The 22,738-nt window shown below is 47.0% G+C and overlaps 1 protein-coding gene across 1 annotated transcript in view; it reads left to right on the forward strand.

Moving 5' to 3' along the window:
- LOC143285265 (uncharacterized) overlaps positions 1–22,738 on the forward strand; it is a 53,527-nt gene that overhangs the window by 17,902 nt on the left and 12,887 nt on the right. Inside the window, exons 10-22 of the mRNA XM_076592523.1 lie at positions 2,355–2,498; positions 3,752–3,848; positions 5,424–5,485; positions 12,232–12,611; positions 13,171–13,258; positions 13,951–14,027; positions 15,478–15,514; positions 16,087–16,184; positions 16,675–16,803; positions 19,088–19,230; positions 20,212–20,347; positions 21,798–21,941; positions 22,293–22,389. Coding sequence (XP_076448638.1) covers positions 2,355–2,498; positions 3,752–3,848; positions 5,424–5,485; positions 12,232–12,611; positions 13,171–13,258; positions 13,951–14,027; positions 15,478–15,514; positions 16,087–16,184; positions 16,675–16,803; positions 19,088–19,230; positions 20,212–20,347; positions 21,798–21,941; positions 22,293–22,389 — 1,632 coding nt within the window. The remainder of the gene's footprint in view (positions 1–2,354; positions 2,499–3,751; positions 3,849–5,423; positions 5,486–12,231; positions 12,612–13,170; positions 13,259–13,950; positions 14,028–15,477; positions 15,515–16,086; positions 16,185–16,674; positions 16,804–19,087; positions 19,231–20,211; positions 20,348–21,797; positions 21,942–22,292; positions 22,390–22,738) is intronic.

The following is a 22,738-nucleotide window of genomic DNA, read 5'->3' on the forward strand; positions in this document are numbered from 1 at the left end:
ATAAGTAAGTGGACTGAAAAAGACTGCTGTTCTGGTATTTCATCCTTGTTTGAAAATCTCATCTATTGTTGAATAAAAAATTTCAGCGCCAACTAATTTCTCCAGGTCCCAACTTTTTTTTATCTTTAAAAAGCTGCTAAAACGACCAGACTTGTGAACTGGATATCGGTGGAATGTTTATCATCATACATTTTTGCATAACTTTTGGAATGTCCATACATTTACGTAAATCTGATTTACGGTGGGTCCATCTGAGCTTCATTACATTTCGCTGGTCCAGTATAGACCGCTTCTGTGTTTTCTTTACATGTAAGTAAATAGGTCATTTACAGAGGGAGTGGTGCAGGTGAGTTTCTTTCAGGTATGCCATTTTCTGCCATCTCATGGGGATAGGGAAAAAAGGAAGAAGAAAATCTTCTAAGTGCCTGGACGTGTCGCACCGTTTCTAAGAGCGGTTTAGGAGAGAGAGAGAGAGAGAGAGAGAGAGAGAGAGAGAGAGAGAGAGAGAGAGAGAGAAAGGCTGTGCTTTCTGGCCATGTTGTATGTACAACATTTCCTTGCTCTCCATCGCAGGCAAGATACTTGCCAGGATCCTACTAAACCGCCTCACAGCACACCTTGACCAAGGTCATTTGCCTGAGAGCCAATGTGGATTCCGGAAAGAGCGCGGAACCACCGACATGGTGTTTGCTGCAAGGCAGCTGCAAGAGAAATGTCAGGAGCAAAATGCTGATCTGTTCTCCACCTATGTCGACCTCACTAAGGCCTTCGACACCGTGAGTAGAGAGGGACTGTGGAAGATCATGGCCAAGTACGGATGCCCTCGGAAATTTATTTCCTTGGTCAGCCAATTCCATGAAGGCATGCAGGCTCGAGTCCAGGACAAAGGCGAAACATCTGCTCCTTTTGCTGTCACAAATGGTGTCAAGCAAGGCTGCGTCCTGGCTCCAACGCTGTTCAGCCTCATGTTCTCTGCAATGCTTACTGATGCCTTCAGAGATGGCGATGTTGGAATCAGCCTAAAGTACCGAACAGATGGTAAGTTGTTTAACCTCAGAAGGCTTCAAGCAAAAACGAAGGTCATGACAGACATCATCAGAGACTTTTTGTTTGCTGATGATTGTGCCCTCAACGCTGGATCTGAAGCTGACATGCAACTCAGCGTTGACAAGTTTGCCACTGCCAGCAGGAACTTCGGCCTTACCATCAGCACGAGGAAAACTGAAGTTCCCCATCAGCCAGCCCCAGGGAAACCCTACGTTGAGCCCAACATCACAGTCAACGGTCAGAGACTCAGTGCGGTGGAGCGGTTCACATACCTTGGCAGCACACTGTCACGAAATGCGACCATCGACGATGAAGTAAACGTCAGGATTGCAAGAGCAAGCGCAACTTTTGGTAGACTCTGTGCAAATGTCTGGAACAGAAGAGGCATTAGTCTTGAGACCAAGCTAAAGGTCTACAGAGCAGTAGTTCTCCCCACACTACTGTACGCCTGCGAAACTTGGACAGTGTACCAACGACATGCCAAGAAGCTGAACCACTTCCACACAACATGCCTCAGGAAGCTACTGAACATCAAGTGGCAAGACAAGACCCCAGACACAGAGGTGCTCGCAAAAGCCACCCTTCCCAGCATCTTCACCATCCTGATGCAGTCCCAGCTTCGCTGGGCTGGACACGTGGCGCGCATGCCAGACCATCGGCTGCCCAAAAGGCTCTTCTATGGCGAGCTGCAACAAGGGAAGAGATCACACGGAGGTCAGAAGAAGCGCTTCAGAGATACTCTGAAAGTCTCTCTGAAAGCGTTTGATATCAACCCTGACTCCTGGGAGGAATCTGCAGTGGACCGTGACAAATGGCGTGCTGCTGTGCACAAAGGCGCCAAGTTGTGCGAGGCCAACAGGACTGCTGCAGCTATTCAGAAGAGGCAGGCCAGAAAGTCACGGGCAAACAAGCTCCCTGACAATGGTATGCCTGTCTTTGTCTGCCCCAACTGTCAGCGAACATTTCGTGCGCAGATTGGACTATTCAGCCATCTGCGCATTCACAGATAGATTCATGAGCATCCTCCCCCCCACCCCACCCTCCCCCCATCCCCCAGCTGGATGACAACGATGGTCATCATCGATCTCGATGGACACACACCATGTACAAACCGCCTTGGAACAGTGGGTTTTTTATCCCCTGCCCCCCTCCCCCGCCCCACCCCTCCTCCTATCCCCTCTTCTTCAAACACCGTCCAAGTTCTTTCGATTATTTGTTCTTTTCTTTTCTTTTCTTTCTTTTTCCATAAGGTATCTTCACAAAGTCTGTTTGACCAAAGTTCAGATTGCTTGGCGGTTTTCTTTCAGAGTGCTCAGACAGACTGTGGGCTCCCAACTGCTCCCTGCCCTGTGGTCAGTGTGCTGGAGATGGTTCCTGTGACATGGACACCGGTCGCTGTTCGTCTCCCAGCTGTCTTGCGGGGTTCACGGGACCAAGCTGCCAAACAGCGGGTAGGTCTCTGTCGGACAAAATGGTCGTGAAGCACATGGTTATGGATATGATCGGGGCACTCGTTTGTTTGTTGTGTGTGGGTTGGTTTGGTTGTTGTTGTTTTTTTGTTTGTTTGTTTTTTTGTTTTGTTTTTTGTTGTTGTTTTTTGTTTGTTTGTTTGTTTTGTTTTTTTGTTTTGTTTTGTTTTCTTACGATGTCCACACATGACTATATCTATGTACCGAGAATTTCGTGAACATAAGGTTGTTTATATATCTATAAATCTTTATCATATCATATATATATATATATCGAGAGAGAGGGGGGGGTGGATGGAGAATGGTACAAGAAAGGAGTATAAGGGAAAAGACAAAGAAAGGAAGAGAGAGAGAGAGAGTGGAGAGAGGGGGAGAGAAGGGGGTAGGAAGACAAGAGACAGGGACAGTGGGGGAGGGGGAGAGGGAAAGATGATATCAAATGTCATACACAGGCCAAGGTCCCTTATGAAGGGGTATGTGAACATAAGATAATGAAAACGTCGTGATACCACAGAGATGAAAATGTAATATCGGTCCCAAGCGCAGACTAATCAGCCTGCACTTGAAAACAGGCTGCAGAAAAACCAATATTCTCATGACGTAGAGGTGAGAGATAGAGAGAGAGAGAGAGAGTACAATTATGGAACCACAATTTGGTAATGTTGATTTTTACGTCTTTGCCATTTTGATACATACAGTTTCCGTTTGTTTGCTTAGTTTGGGTTTTTTTGGGGGGGGTTTTTTTGTTTGTTTGTTTGTTTGTTTTGTTTGTTTGTTTTTGTTGTTGTTGTTGTTTTTGTTTGTTTGTTTCTCAAATTTCTAGACCCTGTTCATGTGTTCATTAAATGCCGAACGCTATGTGCGTGTGGCAGACATTGACTACATCACGTGCTTCACGGGGACGGGCGGGAAGAGGGTTGGGGAGGGGGGGAGGGGGCGGGTAGCGGAGATGCGGATACGGATAATTTATTCAAGTATGGGCCATTGACCTTCATGACTTGGTGCAAACCACACGATGTCGCCCTTCTGAAGCGAACACACAGTCACAGACACACACAACATATGAACTCACCCTTTTTCTACCGCTTACTGTCCACGCCTTAGCTCTCCCCCCCCCCCCCCCCCCCTCCCCACCACCACTTTTAACATCCACTCACCCTCACAAGCAGACACCCGACGCGAGCGAAAGCATGTGGGATTACATTCAAGCAAAACCACTTTGGGACTGTTTTCAGCACCTCCAGGATCGTCGGTCGTGGTGCCTGCAGTGATCGCAGTCATAATCCTTCTCCTCGTCATTGCTGGTATAATTCTGGCAGTCATTTGTATCAGGTAAGTCAGACATCTGCCCAAAGCACTCTATCAAACCGAACAGAACGAGGAATGAAGTTCCTGCGTCGAATGTTAGAAAGAATGGGAGTAAGAAGCAACAGGTTTCAAACTTCCAGCCGATTAATGCCAACCACTGCAGCCGAACAATACAAACAACTCCACACTGGTGTCATGAGCTCATCGCATTGTGATCCCGTTTCTATTATGCCCCGCAGACAGAAATCAAATTTGCCGGTGTAGCAGGTCTTTTCGCAACCCCCGTGGTTGTTGGTGTTTTTATCCTCGGGTCAAATATGGCTAGCCAATTTAATTATTGACTCATTTATTAGTGCAGATCCCTTTGAACGGGTTCACAGTCTTTGAGGAGCGTTTGTTGTTTGTATGGCTATGTGTCTTTTTTTTTAATTCACTTATTTGCTCTTTGTTTGTTTGTTTTTCTTCCGTATATGTTAATAAGCAGAAATATATTTTTAAAACAAGTATATATATATTGTTTGGAAAGCTTGGTTACAACTCGGCTGGGTTTTTTTTGGGGGGGAAGGTTTTGTTTGGTTTTTTTGTTGTTGTTGTTGTTGTTTTGTTGTTTATTTTGGTTGGGGGGGGGGTTATTTAGGGGGGCGGAGGGGCCCCGGGGGTGGCGTTGTGGTGATGGATCCAACCTATATCATGATCTGATCCTTTTGTTTCGGAAACTTACACTAGCAGGAGAACGTTGCTGACTTCGGAGCCTTTACAGCCACACTCGGTTAATCCATTCAACACTGGAGACTTGACAACCTCGGCAGGTTTTCCGTATTATATATAGATGCGGGGAAAAAAAAGTAAAAAACGTACTGGGTTTGTTTTTGTTTTTGTTTTTTCCTCCTCCAAAGTACAAGTGGACACGTCCAGAAATACCATAGAAGTTAGTTCGCTTCCTCTATGGTTCATACATAATTTATGTAGGAACGTGAAAACCGTTTTAACGAGACGAATTTTGACGCCAAAGTATTGCTCCGGCGCAGGGCTCAATGACTTCAACTCACTCAGTACGGCCAGTCCTCTCTTCTCCTCTACACATACCCCTCGGATGTCCAGTGGGTGTCTCAATGACCCAAACTTTAGCTTCCGTCGTCAGAATTGTGGTATTCTTTGTCAACATTCACTTCTTCAGTATAAGAGCCTTCCGCTTGCAATATTTTGATGGTGGTAATTGGGGTGAAACGCTGTTAACGTCGTCTCTTTCGCCGTTCGTATGGAGAGAATTAAGGGTGATGGTGAAAGGCCAAGATGAGAAGAAATGATATCTATGTCTGTACGTTTATTTTTTATTCCTCGAAAATAATGGAAAAGGATAGAATTTTTTTTTTTTTAATGTTTGCTCGTGATATGTTGTCTTTGACCAGTAAGGCATTGGCTGCAAACCTTTTCTTCAATTTATCAAGACTTGACAAAGAGAACACACACACACACACACACACACACACACACACACACACAGTGAGAGACAGAGAGAGATGGAGAGAGAGTGTACAGTGGTATGTTTACTGTCAAAGGCGTCATGTATATGAAGACGTATTGGTGGTTTGTGAACAGGCAAAGGCGAAGGAAAAATTCACTCAAACGAGACGCAGATGTGCCCCTGACCGACTGGCCAGGTATGTTCGTACACACACACACACACACACACACACACACACACACACAGGGAAAGGGGGGGAGAGAGAGAGAAAGGTAGAGAAGAACAAGTGTCTCGCTGTTCAGAACCCTTGTCTTCCTGTGGCAAGGTGTGTCTGAGGCAAGGCAGATGTGCTGTGTGGACTGTCCACGCCTCGCTGACGCACAGGAAGGAGGCCCCCGAACACGCACGCATACCTGGTAGACCTTCGGATTGGTATTTAACGTACGGTGGTAGTCTGCCAAACTCAGGACCACACCGCCCTTCACGAAGAACGACCACCGCCATGAACACCTTGACCTTACGGGCAGATTGCCAATAGGTCACTAAACTCACCCTAACATCTGTCGCCTTCGCATAGGACACTGCGGCCTCCGAGCACGCCTGAAGAGGATTGGAGTGGCAGCCACATCCCTATGTGATTGCGGCCAGGCTGACCAGACCCCATCCCATATTCTCCAAGACTGCTCCCCTGTATGAGAAGACGTGGCAGCAGTCCTGGTCTGGGGGTGCGGACCTCAACACCAAGCTCTGGGGGACCGCATCCGATCTTCGCCGGACTTCCGAGTTTGTGGCATCCCTCGGACTTCGACTCTGACTGCGTAGCTGACGAACGCCAAAGAAAGAAAGAAAGAAAGCTAAACTCACCACTTCTTATGCCAGACTCTTTTTTGCTGAGCGTTTCCATGATGGTGGCAGCCTCTCCGATTCTGGCATTCAGGGGCAAAATTCCTCGAGAGGATGGAGCTGTTTGTATTTGAAGCTGACAACACCCTCAGGAATGGGACTGTCGATGGAAAGAGTAGGATGATGTAATGACGTTCTGACCTATGGCCTCAGTCTTCTTTATTGTGGTAGTCTTGCTGAAAATAATTTACTTCTGATCCTTGGGCTGATCTCTATGGGCAGAAGTGGAGTGAACCTCCTCAAGCCTGGAAGTAACTGCTGGTTTTGACGATATTGATGTGGGGACCCTCCAAGAGCCGTTTATTGGGAGGGGGGTAGGGGGGCGGGGGGGGGGGGGGCATGACTGAAGCAAGCAGTGGGTTCTTCACAGCAAAACCCAGGCCCTGCTGTCGAGTCGTACGTGTGCCGAATGAGACTGACTCACAGCCCATAACTGCTGCCACGCATGTTGTGTTGGGGGGGGGGGGGGGGGGTTGGGAGGAGGGGGGAGCACAGGGAGTGTCCTCTCCTTGGTGCAAGCCTTGGCGTGTTGTCTGGACAATCTCGTTTGACCAACGTCATGGTTCCACTGTTGGTAGCTTTGCTACAGCGATCCAGAGAGCGCAGCAATTGACCGCTGGTGGTTGTGGAAATTGCCAAAGGAACATAAATGCAATGCTAGCCTCTTTGTACGGCCAAAGAGACTCCACCCCCGAGTTTGTCTGGATTATACTCCCGCACCCTTTTCTTCATCGTCTTCCGGAAATGACCCACAAAGCAGCGGAACAATTTATTCATGGCTGGGACATGGTCGCTACTTTTTGGGATGTCCCTAGAAGCATGGTCATCACGCTTCGAGGTTAATTAACAGCACACATGTCTGTCAAAGATTTGTAACTAGAGTTTACCTTCTCCTGGCCTGGATGGCCACCTGCTAAATCGAATGAATTTGGGTTGTACCGGGGATCTTTGTCGTCTGCGTGATTTTGACTTCTCCGTACGTTTTCACAATAACAGGACTCTTCTTTTTTTTTTCTTCTTTTTTTTAACCCGGAAGATCGGGAACTTTTCTTCCTGTCAGGTTCAGAATCCAAACTGCTTATGACCCTGGGACTGAAAGTCAAACGTTTCTTCAACCATTCAGCTATCACACACCTTAAATGATATGTACACATCGAGCCAAATACCTCAGTCGTTAAAAACATCAAATTACAAAACGATTTAGTAGGCCTCCTTCAGTCATGGCTGACCATGGATAGAGTATATCCGACCTAATGTCTAATTGGGCTGTCTGCTTGGACCAAGCAGCGTCGCCTGTGACTGTAGAGACCGATGCGAGAGAAACAGTCTCTGTCGCAGCGGTCACATGTGTAAGCTGATGCTGGTCTGTTGGCTGCCGACCCTTTTCTGCGAGCTCGCTTTTCTGCTGTAGCAGCTGACAGTTTGTCCTCACCAATCCGTAGCTGATTCTTGAGAGTGCTTCTCCATCTGTTGCGGTCATCTGCAAGGTCCTCCCAGGACTCAGTGTTGATCTCAAGTGCTTTCATGTCACGTTTACAAACGTCCTTGTATCTCAGCTGTGGGCGGCCAATGCTTCTCTGCCCCGTGGCGAGCTCTCCATAAAGGATGTCTTTTGGGATGCGACCATCTTCCATGCGGCGAACGTGGCCCAGCCAGCGCAGCCGACGCTGTCTCAGCATGGTATACATAATCGGGAGGCCAGTGCGAGTCAGGACTTCAGTGTTTATCACCTTGTCTTGCCAGGAGATGCTGAGTATGCGGCGTAGGCTTCTCAGGTGGAAGGTATTGAGCCTTTTCTCCTAACGAGCATGTGTGGCCCACGCCTCACTGCCATACAGCAAGGTGCTGAGGACGCAGGCGTTGTATACAGCCATCTTTGTCTTCGTGATCAGCTTGGAATTTGTCCACACTCTTTGTGTGGACGGGCTAGTGTTGTGGCTGCCTTCCCGATCCTCTTGTCGATCTCGGTGTCAAGGGAGAGGTTGTCGGTGATGGTGGACTCAAGGTAAGTGAATTGATGGATGGCTTCAAGCTCGTAGTCATCAATGGTGATGGCTGGTGGAGACGGCGTGTCTTGGCCTAAGACATTTGTCTTCTTGAGACTGATGGTCAGACCGAAATCTTTGCAGGCCTGGGAGAAGTGGTCCATTAGTGACTGCAAGTCCCGCTGGGTGTGGGTCACAACTGCGGCATCGTCGGCAAAGAGCATGTCTCAGATGAGGGCTTCGCAGACTTTTGTCCTTGCTCTGAGGCGGGCAAGATTGAAGAGCCTGCCATCTGATCTGGTCCGCAGGTAGATCCCTTCTTGCACTGTGCTGAACGCATGCCTCAGGAGAAGAGCAAAGAAGATTCCAAATTGGGTGGGGGTGGGGGGGAGGACATAGCCTTGTTTGACACCGCTGCGTACATCGAAGGGCTTGGAGAGGTTACCGTTAAACTGCACCGTCCCTTTCATGTTGGAGTGGAAGGACTCAATCAAGCTGTGCAGTTTGGGGGGGCAGCCGATCTTTCGAAGAGCCCTGTAAAGGCCGTCTCTGCTGACTAGATCAAAGGCCTTGGTGAGGTCAATGAATGCGACATACAGGGGCATTCTCTGCTCTCTGCACTTCTCCTGGATTTGGCGAAGGGAGAAGATCATGTCTACCGCGGATCTCTCTGCTCGGAAACCGCACTGTGATTCCGGATAAACGCGTTCGGCCAGTTTCTGCGGGCGAATTAGGAGGACCCGGGCGTAGACTTTGCCTACAATGCTGTGAAGCGAGATGCCTCTGTAGTTGTTGCAGTCGCTCCTTTCGCCCTTGTTTTTGTACAGGGTGATGATCTTGGCGTTCCTCATGTCCTGCGGTACAGCTCCCTCATTCCAGCACTGACAGAGGACTGTGTGCAGAGTATGCAGAAGAGTAGTCTTGCAGTGTTTAATTAGGTCTGGGGGAATTCCGTTGCTGCCAGGTGCCTTGCCTGATGTCAGGCTGTTAATGGCCTTGCTGAGTTCGTCCTCAGTTGGTTCTGCGTCAAGTTCTTCCATGACCGGCATGCACTTGATGGCATCGAGAGCTGAGTTGAACACCATGTTTTCTGTGGAGTAGAGGTCGGAGCAGTGTTCTGCCCATCTCTCCATCTGCTGGCTAGGATCGTTGATTACCCCAGTGGAGGATTTGAGGGGGGCAGTCTTGCTCTGTGTAGGTCCCAGTGCCTTCTTGATGCCATCATACATCCCTCGGATTTTGCCTCTTTCAGCAGCATTCTGTATCTCTTCGCTGAGCTCTGTCCAGTACTCATTTGCACATTGGCTGGCGTTAAGCTGAACCTTACTCCAGGCGGCCCTGAGGATTTGCAGGTTCTTCTCACTGGGTGACCGTTTGTACTCGGTGAGTGCAGCGCGCTTGGCCTCAATACTGTGAGTCATCTCTGATGATGTGGCCTCAAACTAGTCGTGGGACTTCGCGGTTTTCTTCCAAAAGTTGACCATAGCAATGCGGTGCATGGTGTCTCGTAGCGTTTCCCATATTTCTGTGGCAGAGTCTCTGGGCTGCAATGCATCGAATTCTTTCTCAAAGCCCACTACGAACTGTTCTACAAGGTCTGGCAGCTCGTCTTACTAGGATCAGATCCAGTTGGTCCCAATGTTTTGAGCGCGGGTGCCTCCAGGAGACTTTGTGTTGGGGCTTCGTCCTGAAGAAGAAGTTGGTGATGCACAGTTCATGACAGGTACAAAACTCAAGTAGTCGCTGTCTGTTCTCATTCATTTTCCCACTCCCAAGAAACCGAGACAGGAGGGCCACGAATCGTTATCTGCACCCACTCTGGCATTGAAGTCGCCCAGGAGAACAAGTTGTTCTGTCCTGGGGATGTTCCTTATGGTTGATGCGAGATTTTCGAGGAACTCATCCTTGGCTTCTGGAGAGGCGGACAGAGTTGGAGCATATGCGCTGACGAGAGTGACATAGCCTTCGGAGGTGTTGAGTCGGAGAGTCAGGAGTCGTTCTGAACCGCCGCTGCCTGGTTCGATCATGTTCAGCAGGCTGTTCCTGACTGCAAAGCCTACACCGTGCTCTCTTGGGGCATCAGAGCTCTTTCCTTGACAGAAGAAGGTGTAATCCTTCTCCTTTAGTGTCCCTGAGTTAACCAGCCGTGTTTCCTGCAGAGTGACAATGTCCACATTTAGTCTCTTCAGCTCGCTGTTTATGACGGCCGTCTTTCTGGCGTCACTGATGTCTTGCAGATCTTGGGAGAGCCCAGGCTTCATTGTCCGGACATTCCAACAGACCAGTTTCATTGTTGATCCGTTTCTTGAAGTTTTTGTATGTTGTCAGGTCAGATAGATATATCTGCTACTAGTAACCTGGATCCCAGTACTACCTGTCACAGGGTCGAATTGCTGGCGACTAAACCAGCACCCCCACCAGTCCTCTCAGGAGGATGGTGAGGAGGGTGGCTAGACACCCTGGTGGAAATAAATGACCCATCAAAGGGTGCCAGCTCTAGAGAGTTACCTGCGGCCACCTAGCTAAGGGAGTAAACCCTGACAGAAATTCCGGTGCGGGGCTCCTAAGGCGGTTGGATGGCAAACTTTGTCACTTTCTGGCTGCTCCTGCGGTCGTTTTGGCACCAAAACGTAACAGCCTTGCTGTTCCTTTGGATCTGTCAGCGAGGTGGAGAAGGGGGACAAGCTGCATGGGCAACAGCCTGTCTTCCGCATTACATTGCCCAGGTTTATATCCGTCGTTCCATCCACAAACACTTTGCACCTACAACCTGGAGAGGACACGCCAGCTTCTCTACTAGCACTAGCGTCGGAACAACACGTGAAGCAACAGTTACCTGTTATAAGTTAGCGCTCAACTGGCGTAGAGCCGACGCCAGGGGTTGCTTTTGACGGTGGAAGGGACACTCGCGTCCCACTGGACAGCTACCACCCGCCCAAGCTGTGCAGCCCCCAGCCAATTAGGTGCTGTCCCGCCGTGACCTGCCTTCTTCTATGGGTGTATGAAGATTAGGAGAATATCCGACAAGCAGGTCGTTAATTTCCGCACCAGGCAAAAAGAAAACTTCAAGAAACGGATCAACAATGAAACTGGCCTGTTGGAATGTCCGTCACTAAAACGACTAATACAGCGATAAAAAGACTTGGTAACAAAAGAAAAGAAAATGTACGACTGGCTAACTTACACCTTACTCACGCTCCTACCATGACCTACTTGATTTCAAGCCAGTATTCATCGAGTTTTGTTGCTCTGTACCGAAGAAATGTGTTTGGCTGTTCTTCTGCAGCATCGATTTATCAGTGTACTGCTTGGGGGAGTTTCTGTCGTTGTTCTTCTGTATAATCAATCTACCTCTGTGGTGTGGTGGCCTAGCGGTAACGCGGCCGCCTAGGAAGCGAGAGGATATGAGCGCTCAATATCCAATCCACAGTTGTCAGTATTTTCTATCCCTCTACTGGTCCTTAAGTGGTGGTTTTTATGCTAGTCATGAGATGACAAACCGAGGTCAAATGTGTAGCATGCATTTAGCGTGCATCAAAGAACCCACAGCAAAAGAAAAGGTGGTCGCTTGCAGCATTCTGAATGTGAATTCACTTTGATAATAAAACAAATACACCTGCAGGCAAAAAAGTAAAATATTTCCCTTGGGGAGCAGCCCCAATTTCTTACAGTGAAATCTGTTGTGACGAAAGAGTTATACAATACAATGCAGTCCAATACAATGCAACCTATTGCAGTTCAACACAATACAATAGAAGCTGTTGGGGTTTTTGTGTTTGTTCTTTTGTAACTTTTTGTTAATTGATGGGCAGCCCAAAATAACACTGCTTTAACGTTGTGTATCATTGAAGAAGCGAAACATTAATGTACTTACTTGCTGTTAAGTATTTAGTGCTCACAGCCTCAATTTACTTCAGGGGGGGAGGGTTAATGTGTGAATAGATGCGAAACATAAACGTTTAGAAAAGTCTACAAAAGCACACACACACACACACACACACCGAGTTCCGGGCGCGACACCACCAGCGTCTAAACAGTCACACACGTCCTTCAGGCAACAGGGACCAAGACGTGGAAAACCCACAGTCTCACATTCACGGCAACATCCACGCCCAGTCGGACGGGCGGGTCGCGGCCCGTGTCGCTGAGGATGCTGACGGCGACACGACTGCGAGGGCCAACGTCGGACCGATGACGCCGCTCACTATGATGCCGACCAAATCCCAGGCTGCCGCGAAAGCCACAGGCACGGTGGCCGCGGCCGTGGCCGTCAAGGAAGACAGCGAGAAGGCTTTCGAGGAGGAGGACGTGTACACTCACGAGGATCTGTACGCCAGTTACAGCTCGGTGCGAAGCACGGGCCAGCTGGATGCCTTTCAGCAGAAACTGCTCGACTGTCTCGCCGCGTCTGAAGGGCTCTCGGTGCAGTTCAAGGTGGGAACACGTGTGTGTGTGTGTGTGTGTGTGTGTGTATGTGTGTGTGTGTGTGTTAGCGCGTGTCTTGTGTATGCCTGTAGGATTCTGAATGTGTGTCAACGGGAGGACTGTACTGACGTGACGTGGGCACAGGGACTGGGCTGACAATGGACATTTCTATACCTAATCAACTTCAATCATAAAAAAAATGACAGAACAAAACGAGAAGTGGGTGACAAAGCTTGAGTGCATGTGGGGGGGGGCGGGGGGGGGCGGTTTGGGGTGTGCTCGGGGGAGGAGAGGGGTAGGAGGGGGTGGGGGACGAGGGTGTGCGTGTGTGTGTGTGTGTGTGTGTGCTTGCGTGTGTGTGTGTGTGTGTGCTTGCGTGTGTGTGAATAGAATAGAACAGAACAGAATATGTTATTGTCATAAGACCTTTACGTTTGATAAGACACAATCAAACATGACATGACCGACTCGAACGATGAAAACATCTATGTCTGCATCATCTGCAACTCAAAAATGGTTTGTTTCCCACAATCCATGTAACACAACGGTGTGCTCCTGGCAACAAAAGAACTTTCGTCGTGGAATGCTGCTCGACTGGAATGTTGGCCTTCGTCCTGAGAACAAGGAAAAGAATCGTTTCAATGGACTCGGAGCGTGTGAGTACAAGCATGACGTGCAGGACGGGGAAAACAGTGGTCGAGTCCAATAAACCTCGCTGGGGGGTTGGGGGGGGGGGGGGGATTCCCATCAGTGTGACAGTCATTCCCCAAAGCTGAGACAGTGATGATTATTTTGCCAATCTGGGTGAGGTTACTTTTGGAATGTGAAATGCTTCACAGATACATCTGTCAAACCTATGAGCAATATACAATGAAGACGAGTGATAAACATGTTTTTTTCTTTTTCTCCGCGTGTTGAGATACAAGAAAATGGTGCATCTCTCTCTCTCTCTCTCTCTCTCTCTGGATGTAAAAAAGCAGCTGTGCTTACTCCACTACCCTCGTGAAATAAAAATTCGTTTCGTTTCGTTTCGTCTCTCTCTCTCTGTGTGTGTGTGTGTGTGTGTGTGTGTGTGTGTGTGTGTATGTGTGCGTCTGTCTGTCTCTCTCTGTCTGTCTGTCTGTCTCTCTGTCTCTGTCTCTCTCTCTCTCTCTCTCTCTCTCTTCTCAAAAAGCGTATGTTAGCTTAGCAGGACGGGTTTTTTTTTCCCCCGGAATGTAGTTTATATTTGTGGTGCATGCTTTACTGTATGGAAGTATTTTGTATAATTATCCTACTTTAGTTTGTTTCGTGTTTGTCATCTGATATTCCAGCCAGCTAATGACGCTGTACGTACATGGTTGCACAGATGACGAGAACAGAGTTGTCCTGATTCGGCCCAAAGGCGACAACGGTACCGACTACATCAATGCTTCCTACATCAAGGTAAAAGCGCGTTAACCGCGTGTGTGGGGTGGGTGGTTGGGGGGGGGGTGCGGCGGTGCGGGTGTGTGCTGATTATCTGGTTGTGGTTTTCCGCAATTCATCTTTATTATCTTATCTGTCTATTATAATCAATGTGCAGTGTAGTAGTCTATGTTTATAATTATATTCAAATAATGTTTCTTAATTCTTTCTGTTTTTACATTAAGAATACTAGTTATTACCTGCAGTGTGTGGATGTATGTATGAAACGATGTATGTGATTTTTTTTTTTTTTTTTTTTTTTTTTTTTTTTACATTTGTATCTTCGTAATATTTGTAGGGGCTGTTGTTGGCTTTTACAGTTATGGTCCCCATGTTGTTTACTTGTCTATGTTGTGATAATGCACCTGACCAAATTTCTCCAGTTGGAGATAATAAAGTTATTCTTATCTTATCTTATCTTATCTTAAGAACGCACTTGGAGCAAACGAACCAGTTGTACCCACTCAGCATCTGTCTGTCTCTTCATCTCTAATGTGCGGAGTGATGGCCTAGAGGTAACGCGTCCGTCCGCCTAGGAAGCGAGAGAATCTGAGCGCGCTGGTTCGAATCACAGCTCAGCCGCCGATATTTTCTTCCCCTCCACTAGACCTTGAGTGGTGGTCTGGATGCTACTCATTCGGATGAAATGATAAACCGAGGTCCTTGTGTGCAGCATGCACTTAGCGCACGTAAAAGAACCCACGGCAACAAAATTCTGCAGAAAAATCCACTTCGATAGGAAAAACAAATAAAACTGGACGCAGGAAAAAATACAAAAAAAAAAAAAAGGGTGGCGCTGTAGTATAGCGACGCGCTCTCCCTGAGGAGAGCAGCCCGAATTTCACAGAGAAATCTGTTGTGAAAAAAAAAAAAAAAGAAATACAAATAATTCTCTTCATCTCATATTTTCTATTATGTTGTTTAATGAAGCATTGCTGTTCCTCCAACTTTACGTTCACTTCTGCTGATCAAAAATATTGAAAAGTTTCTTTATGTAAATGCGTGTCTCAGTCTCACGTGCCTGTTCTTTCTCTCTCTCTCTCTCTCTCTGTCTCTCTCTGTCTGTCTGTCCCTCTCTCTCTCTCTCTCTCTCTCTCTCTCCCTCCCTCCCTCTCTCTCTCTCTCTCTCTCTCTCTCTCTCTCTCTCTCTGTATACCCTTCTGCATGAATATCTTTTCCTTTCATTTATGTGTGAACTATTTGTAATAGATGTAGATTAGCAAGGACAGATTGGAAGAATAGGCGATGCCTAAAATCTTAATCCTTGAATAAAAACGTTTTGAGTTCTGAGTCCATGCCTTCCACCTTCACAAGCAATTCATGCAATGACATTTCAGTTTATGACATTACCTCCAGATCTGTGATTTAAATCGTAACTCTGCGTGCGTGCGTACGTGCGTGCGTGCGTGCGTGTGTGTGTGTGTTCCAGGGGATCAACTCTGCCAGAGATTATATCGCCATGCAAGGTATCATTATAATTATATATTTCAACTTACTTGCACATTAACAATTTCAGGTTTTACATAACCTGCATGTATGCTTGTGCATCTGCAAGGCGCGAAAGAGCAGGTATAGGTAGGTGTGTGTGTGTGTGTGTGTGTGTGTGTGTGTGTGCGTGCGTGCGTGCGTGCGTGCGTGCGCGTGCGCGCGTCTACGCAAGCGTTTGCATGTACAAATGAGAAAGAGAGCATTAGAGAGATAGAGAGGGGATGGGGGTGGTGGGGGGGGGAGCAGATATGCAGTTAGAAAAGGAATGGGTCGATTGATGGGTAAATGGGTTCCTAGAAAACAATTGGTTGTTTGGTTGATAGAATGATAGACAGACAGACAGACAAATAGACAGACACTGATAGATAGACAGATAAATACATACATAGATAGAAGCAGAGGAAGTCCTTGACAGAACGGGGCATAACCGCATGATTGAATCGTGTACACAGCAACAGACAGACAGAAACAGACAGTGAGAGATGGACTACTATGAAAATTAAGTACTGACATAATAATGATGATGTGTGTCATGATTTTCACACGATAGGACCACTGGAGACCACAACTGGCGACGTGTGGTGGATGATCTGGCAAGAGAACGTCTCCCAGATCGTCATGCTGACCAACCTGATGGAAAATGGGAAGGTGGGTGGGTTACGATGGTTTTGTTTGCGTAGTGTTTTTGTCAGTGTGTTGAGCTGGTTGGTTGTGGGGATGAGTGTTGTGTGTGTGGATGTATATGTGTGATATATGTGTGAGTGTGTGTGTGTGCGCGCGCGCGCGTGTGTGTGTGTGTGTGTGTGTGTGTGTGTGTGTGTGCGCGTTCGTGTGTGTGTGTGTGTTCGTGTGCGCGCGTGCGCGTGTTTGTGTGTGGGTGGGTGTGTATGTGTACCCCCCCCCCCGCCTCCCCAGTCCCCCACTCACCCACACACACACACACCCTACCATTGATTCACTATCGCTTCAGATGCCTTGATTGTTTTATATATATATATACATACATATATATATATATATATATATATATATATATATATATTCGGTACGCTTTGATTTGATGCTTTAGCCTTCTCAAAGCAAAAGTGTCCGTGTAGACCACAGTCATTTCTCCCCCGGACTTGTCGTTTGCCTGTAGGGCAAGTGCGCCATGTACTGGCCGGAGATGGGCAAGAACATCACCTACGGACACGTGAACGTGACATCAGTGAGCGAGGACGTGAGGGCTGACTTCCTCATCAGAACTTTCTCCCTCAGGGTCAAAGGGGTAAGGTACAAGTTTGTCAGTGTGCGTGCGTGCGTGCGTGTGTGTGTGTGTGTGTGTGTGTGTGTGTGTGTGTTCTCACACGATTTCTGTGAAAACGTGTGTATCCGTGCATATATGTTACGTGGAGGAGGAGGGGACGGCTTGGGGCGGGGGGAGGAGGGGTGGCGGGGGGGGGGGGGGTGCGTAAAAGGGGATGGGGCGTAAAAATAAAAAGATGATAGAAATAGGTAGGCTATAAAGAGACCGCAGCGAGAGGGTGTCCCACAGTGATGTATCCAGGCCTATGTATGACCATTAGTGATAGTTCGATTTATCCCAAAGTACTGGATCCTGTACTGGTGGTCTGAGAACCTTGGAGTCATTTTTGACTCAAACCTCAGCATGCTTGCTCAGGTAGTAAATCTGATACGCATAGTCAATTGTGAACTTCGTCGCATCAACTCTATCCGTCAGTACCTCTCTGTTGAAACTACTAAAACTCTTATTTCTGCTTTTGTGCTGTCACGAATTGACTGCTGTAATTGTCTTCTCATAGGCTGTCCACATAATATTCTCCAGCGAATTAAAAAAAACTTCAAAACAATGCTGCCCCACTGACTCTCAGAGTCCAACGTACTGATCACATGTCTCCTCACCTCCGCACTCTACATTGGCTCCCATTAAAGCGAGAAATAAATACAAAGTTGCGTGTCTCTGCTATTCTGCTTTCCACTCCGCAGGACCTACTTATATTTCTGACCTTATCAGTGTTTACACTCCCACAAGAAATCTCCACTCTTCCTCTGACGGTTATCTTTTGTGAACGTCTTTCTTCTTTGCTGCTCCTCTCATCTGGAACAACCTTCCTTATCATATCCGTGCATCTGATTCTATTTCTGCTTTTCGCTCATCACTAAAGACTCATCTTTTTAAAACCTATCTATAAGTACTCTCAGCTTCACTTTTCTCCAACACCACCCATGTCAGCTCACTTTGGATGTATGTAGAGTGGGAAAGGGAGAGTGTGAGGGGGGGGGGGTGAGAAAGAGTGGCCATGAATGTTTTATGTTACTTGTAATATTTTTATTTCATGTAAAGCGCCCTGAGCTCTTAGTGAGAAAGGGCGCTATATAAATGTACATTATTATTATTATTATTATTATAAATACACACATACAAATTTCTGGCTTTCGAACATCATCAAGGGTTAAAACCTGCAGTAAAGTTGTATTCTTTCCGGACAACACGGAACAAGAGGTGATGCTGCTCTGTGGCGATCGACGTGCTTTCCCCAATGGCTAATGGCGCAATCACCCAGAGTAATGTGATAACGCAATCATATGTAACGTCAAAATGATAATGTGAATTAATAATTATGTAACAGAAGGCAGAAAATGCCTTTACCGACTTTTAGCATCAGGTAAATATTGAATATATACATATATATATAGAAAGAGAGGGAGAGACAAAGAGAGAGACCCGACAATGAGCTGGATTTGTGTTTCAAATAAACGACGAGGACATGTAGTACTGAGTGAAATAATCGAACGTTGGACGTTGAAGACCCCCCGCTCATGTGCAGGTTTAGTCCCTCACTGCAGGAGCTTATATACCAGAACCCACACCGCTAGCGCGCTGACACCACTTTTTGGACTGATGAGGTCTAGTCTACGACTAGTTGTTCACCAGTGATCAGGGTTCGAGGCTCCGTTTCGACAAGGTGTTGCGTCCCTTGAGACTGAACAACACTTTAGGGCTCCAGTTTTCCTCACTCTAACCAGGTGTGAACGGTTGCATGGCTTCTTGAACCGAGGTGGGGGTTTAGAAGAACGATGGAAGGAGGGAAGGGCCGTCTTGAGCCCAAGCTGTGAACAGTTTGACCCTCAGGGATTTTTTTTTTCTTTTTTTGGTGGGGGCGGGGGGGGGGGGGGGGGGGGTGCGGATGGGAGGGAGCGTGGGGGGGTCAGTAGGCCGTTAAAACTCCCCAGCACATCAAGGATTTGGGTCCTCGCCATGTCTATGACGAGCCCCAAACTCAGTGAATACGTATTCACAACGACAATGGTCATAAAAGGCTTGAGGAGCCTCAAATCGTTTTTTTTGTTTGTTTGTTTTTTGTGGGGGTTTTTTTGTTTGTTTGTTTTTTTTTGTTTTTGTTGGGTGGTTTGTGTGTGTGTGTGTGGGTTTGTTTGTTTATTGGGTTTTTTTGTTGGTTTTTTGTTTTGGTTTTTGTGGGGTTTTTTAATACTACTTCCAAAAACGGCAAAAGAAAGATACTATACCATGGTGTCTGTCCTTCCTCCAGACCGCCGACACGCGCCTGGTGCATCAGTACCACTTCCTGTCCTGGCCTGACCACGGGGTTCCAGCTGCTGGCTCACTGGTGGACTTCTGGCGCTTCGTTACGGCGCGTGCGTCCGCCGATGTGCCGACTGTTGTGCACTGCAGGTTTGAAGTTCTTCACGTGTGGCTCTGCCTCCGACTCCGAATCATCTCTCTGTCTGTCTGTCTCTGTCTCTATCTGTCTCTCTGTCTCTCTCTCTCCCTCTCTTTCTCTGTCTCTCTGTCTGTCTCTGTCTCTCTCTCTCTCTCTCTTGTATTTCGATGTTGGCCGGCCTGTTTCGTCTGTGAGTTCGTGCACGTTTTAAATAGTGTGTGTATGGTGGAGGAATTTTTGTTTAATGTCCCGTCACACATATCGGTGATTGAAGATATTTTGTTAATGTATTTATGAATACATCTGAGTATTATCGGTTAGAAGGGGTGGGAGATGTGGATGAATGGAGGGTTGGGGGAAACTGGACAAATGAGGGTAAAAATGTGGGTGAAATTTGGAAGAAAAACAAAACAAACCCTCTAACTACAGTTACAGAAATTACTTAAAGGACTTAGTAAAAGAGAAGTCGTTAAACTGACAAGCGAAACAACTGATAATGAATGCAAAATGTCAAAAACATCAACGTTCTCAGTCACTTGTGAAGACACACTTTCGTGTACAAAAGGCTTCATCAAGCTACAGTGAAAACTTATATGCTCAAATATGTGTGTATGGTGTATGTGTGAGTGTGTGTGTGTGTTGCGCGCGCGTGCGCGTGTGTGTATGTATCTGTCTGTCTGTATCTCTGCGTGTATATCTATTTCTGTGTGCATGCTTCCGCTTGTGTGTGTGTGTCTGTGTCTGTGTTTGTGTGTGTGCGCGCGCGCACGCACTGGGCACGCAACAGCACAAAGATAAGAAGGCCGTAGGGTCTGAAGACAGACAGACAGACAGGCAGGCAGATGTAGACGGACAGAAAAAAAGAAAGTGTCTCTTGTGCCATCAATGAAGCGGAGCTGACTGCGCACTGAGACTATGTGAATGATTCATAAAATAACAATTGACCATGATCTGTATGTCTATCTTAAACCCCTTCCTTTTCTTTTTTGTAGTGCTGGAGTTGGTCGCACTGGCACCTACATTGCTCTGGACATTGCTATCAGTCGCAAGTCTCGAGGTCAGGAAGTGATTGTCGCAAACATTGTCAAGGAACTGCGTGAACAGCGAAGCATCTTGGTGCAGACTGAGGTAATAATAATAATAATAATAATAATAATCGTAAGAAGAGCGTATGTTCAGAAAACTCGTTGTGCTACCTAAATATGTGCGCACATGGACACACACACACACACACACACGCATGCACGCACGCACGCACCCCCCCCCCCCCCCCACACACACACACACACCGAACATCCCGCACACACATCATCATATACATGCGTTATGCCTACTGCTGTACCCACACACATCAACTCCTCACCCACCCACCAACCCCCCAAATCCCCACCCCACTTCCCCATCCCCACACACACCCACGCTCCTCCACCCCCCTCGTCCCTGCTCCCCACCACATTAGCTCAATAAGATGTCTGCCCTTGTCTTGTTGCTAATGGAAGCTGTTGTGCTTTCTACTTCCTTGAATGCTCAGCGCTTCTCTGGTCTCGTTCAGTCTCATTCGTTGTGTGCGTGAGGGGGTGGGATGCGGGAGGAGGGGCATAGGGAGGAGGGGGGGGGGCAGACTTTGACGCGTACAATCGCTCCACCAGCGGTGTTGGTGGCGTGGTGGTAGTGCGCGCCCGATTAGGAAGCTTAGTGTGTCCGTGGGTTCGAGCATCCCATCCGTCGGACTAGGTTGTTCCATCTGGGTGCTGGTCCTTAGAACGAGGCGAAAAAATTACACAAGGTTGGGGTCCCATGTGAAGCATGCACTTAGCTCACGTAAAAGAACCCATGGCAAACAAAAGTGTTGTCCCCAGGCAATATTCTGGTTTTAAAAAAATAATAATAAATAAATAAATATACTTTGATAAGTAAAAGAAATACACTTCAGACTTGCATACAGAAAATCAACTCAATCTTTTATTTTACGGACCAAAAAAGTTATACAATACAAATACAATACAAATACAATACAACACAGTACAATTACAATACAAATACAGTACAATAGAATGCAATACAAAACAAACACAATACAAATACCAATACAATACAAATACAATACAAATGCAATGCAATGCAACACAATACAATACAATACAATACAAATACAAATGCAATACAAATACAATACAATACAAATACAATACACTGATACAGATTGGGAAATAATTTTTTTTTAAACACCTTGCAGGCAAAAACAACAATAACAACAAAAAACAGAAAAGGAGATGTCACTGCACTGTATAATGACAACATGCTCTCCCTTGGGGAGAGCAGCTCGAATCTCAAATAGAGAAATCTGTTGTGATAAAGAAAAAGAAAGCGTTACAATACAACACAGTACAATACAAAACTGGGCAATACAATGCGCGCGCGCGCGCGCGATGTGTGTGTGTGTGTGTGTGTGTAAACAACCCAATACGATACAAAACAATACAAGATCTGAACTTGACAGGACTTGCACTAAAATCAACAACAACAACAAAACACAACTGTTTTTAGCCCAAGTCTTTTGTCTTGTGCCGGTGACCAGGCGCAGTACAAGTTCCTGCACGAAGGCATCCTGGAGGCCTACTCCAGCCAGAACACCAGACTGTCTTTCCGTCACCTGGACATCAACTTCTCCAGCAACATTAACGTCTGGAAGTCACAGAGCGCCATGGGCAGAGAGTACAAGGTTTAAACTGTTGCTCGTTCAGTTCTGACCCACCTGCTGTTATATTGGTTTTGGAATGCAAGGCAAATGCTCAAACAAACAGCAACTTTTTTTTAATTAAAAAAAAAAACACCCGATGCCGATGCCTGCCGTGTATTTGCCTGCGGATGGAAAATGTTGGTAATGGTGGGTGGCGTATGTTTGCGCGCGTGAGTGCGAGCAAGCTTGTGTGTGTGTGTGTGTGTGTGTGTGTGTGTGTGTGTGTGTGTACGTGCTACGAATATCTGCTTCAAAGCTAATCAACAACCATACCTAACCTGCTGACTAAAGTTATCCCATCTTCTAAACATGTATTATTTTTTCCCATTTTAGACGCTTCAGCAGATGAAATCCTGGGCAAAACGCAAGACTGACACAGCTGGATTACCTGAGAATTCAAAGAAGAACAGAGATCCCAACAACCCGCCAGGTAACACCACTACTAACATTGGCAGCGTGCTCTCTCTCTCTCTCTCTCTCTCTCTCTCTCTCTCTCTCTCTCTCTCTCTTCCGATCACAGACCCTCTGACGTATCTCAACTAGATATGAATATGGTATATGCAAGCGACAGTCTTCTCGACACACCATCAGTTTCCATCTATACTCTGATACATATTCTAACATGGAGTGTGATCAAACAACCCAAGTCTCAGTCTGTTCCACCCAGGCCGGCAGTCTGTTGTGCAAAGGACCCTGTGATCGTACAAACTGCTCAGAGTTTGGTCTCTGACCGACGTTAGGGAACTCTTGAGTATCCATACCTAGACAGCAGGATCCCG

This window comes from Babylonia areolata, chromosome 8, assembly GCF_041734735.1.
Source record: "Babylonia areolata isolate BAREFJ2019XMU chromosome 8, ASM4173473v1, whole genome shotgun sequence".
In the NCBI taxonomy this organism is placed as follows: Eukaryota; Metazoa; Mollusca; class Gastropoda; order Neogastropoda; family Buccinidae; genus Babylonia; species Babylonia areolata.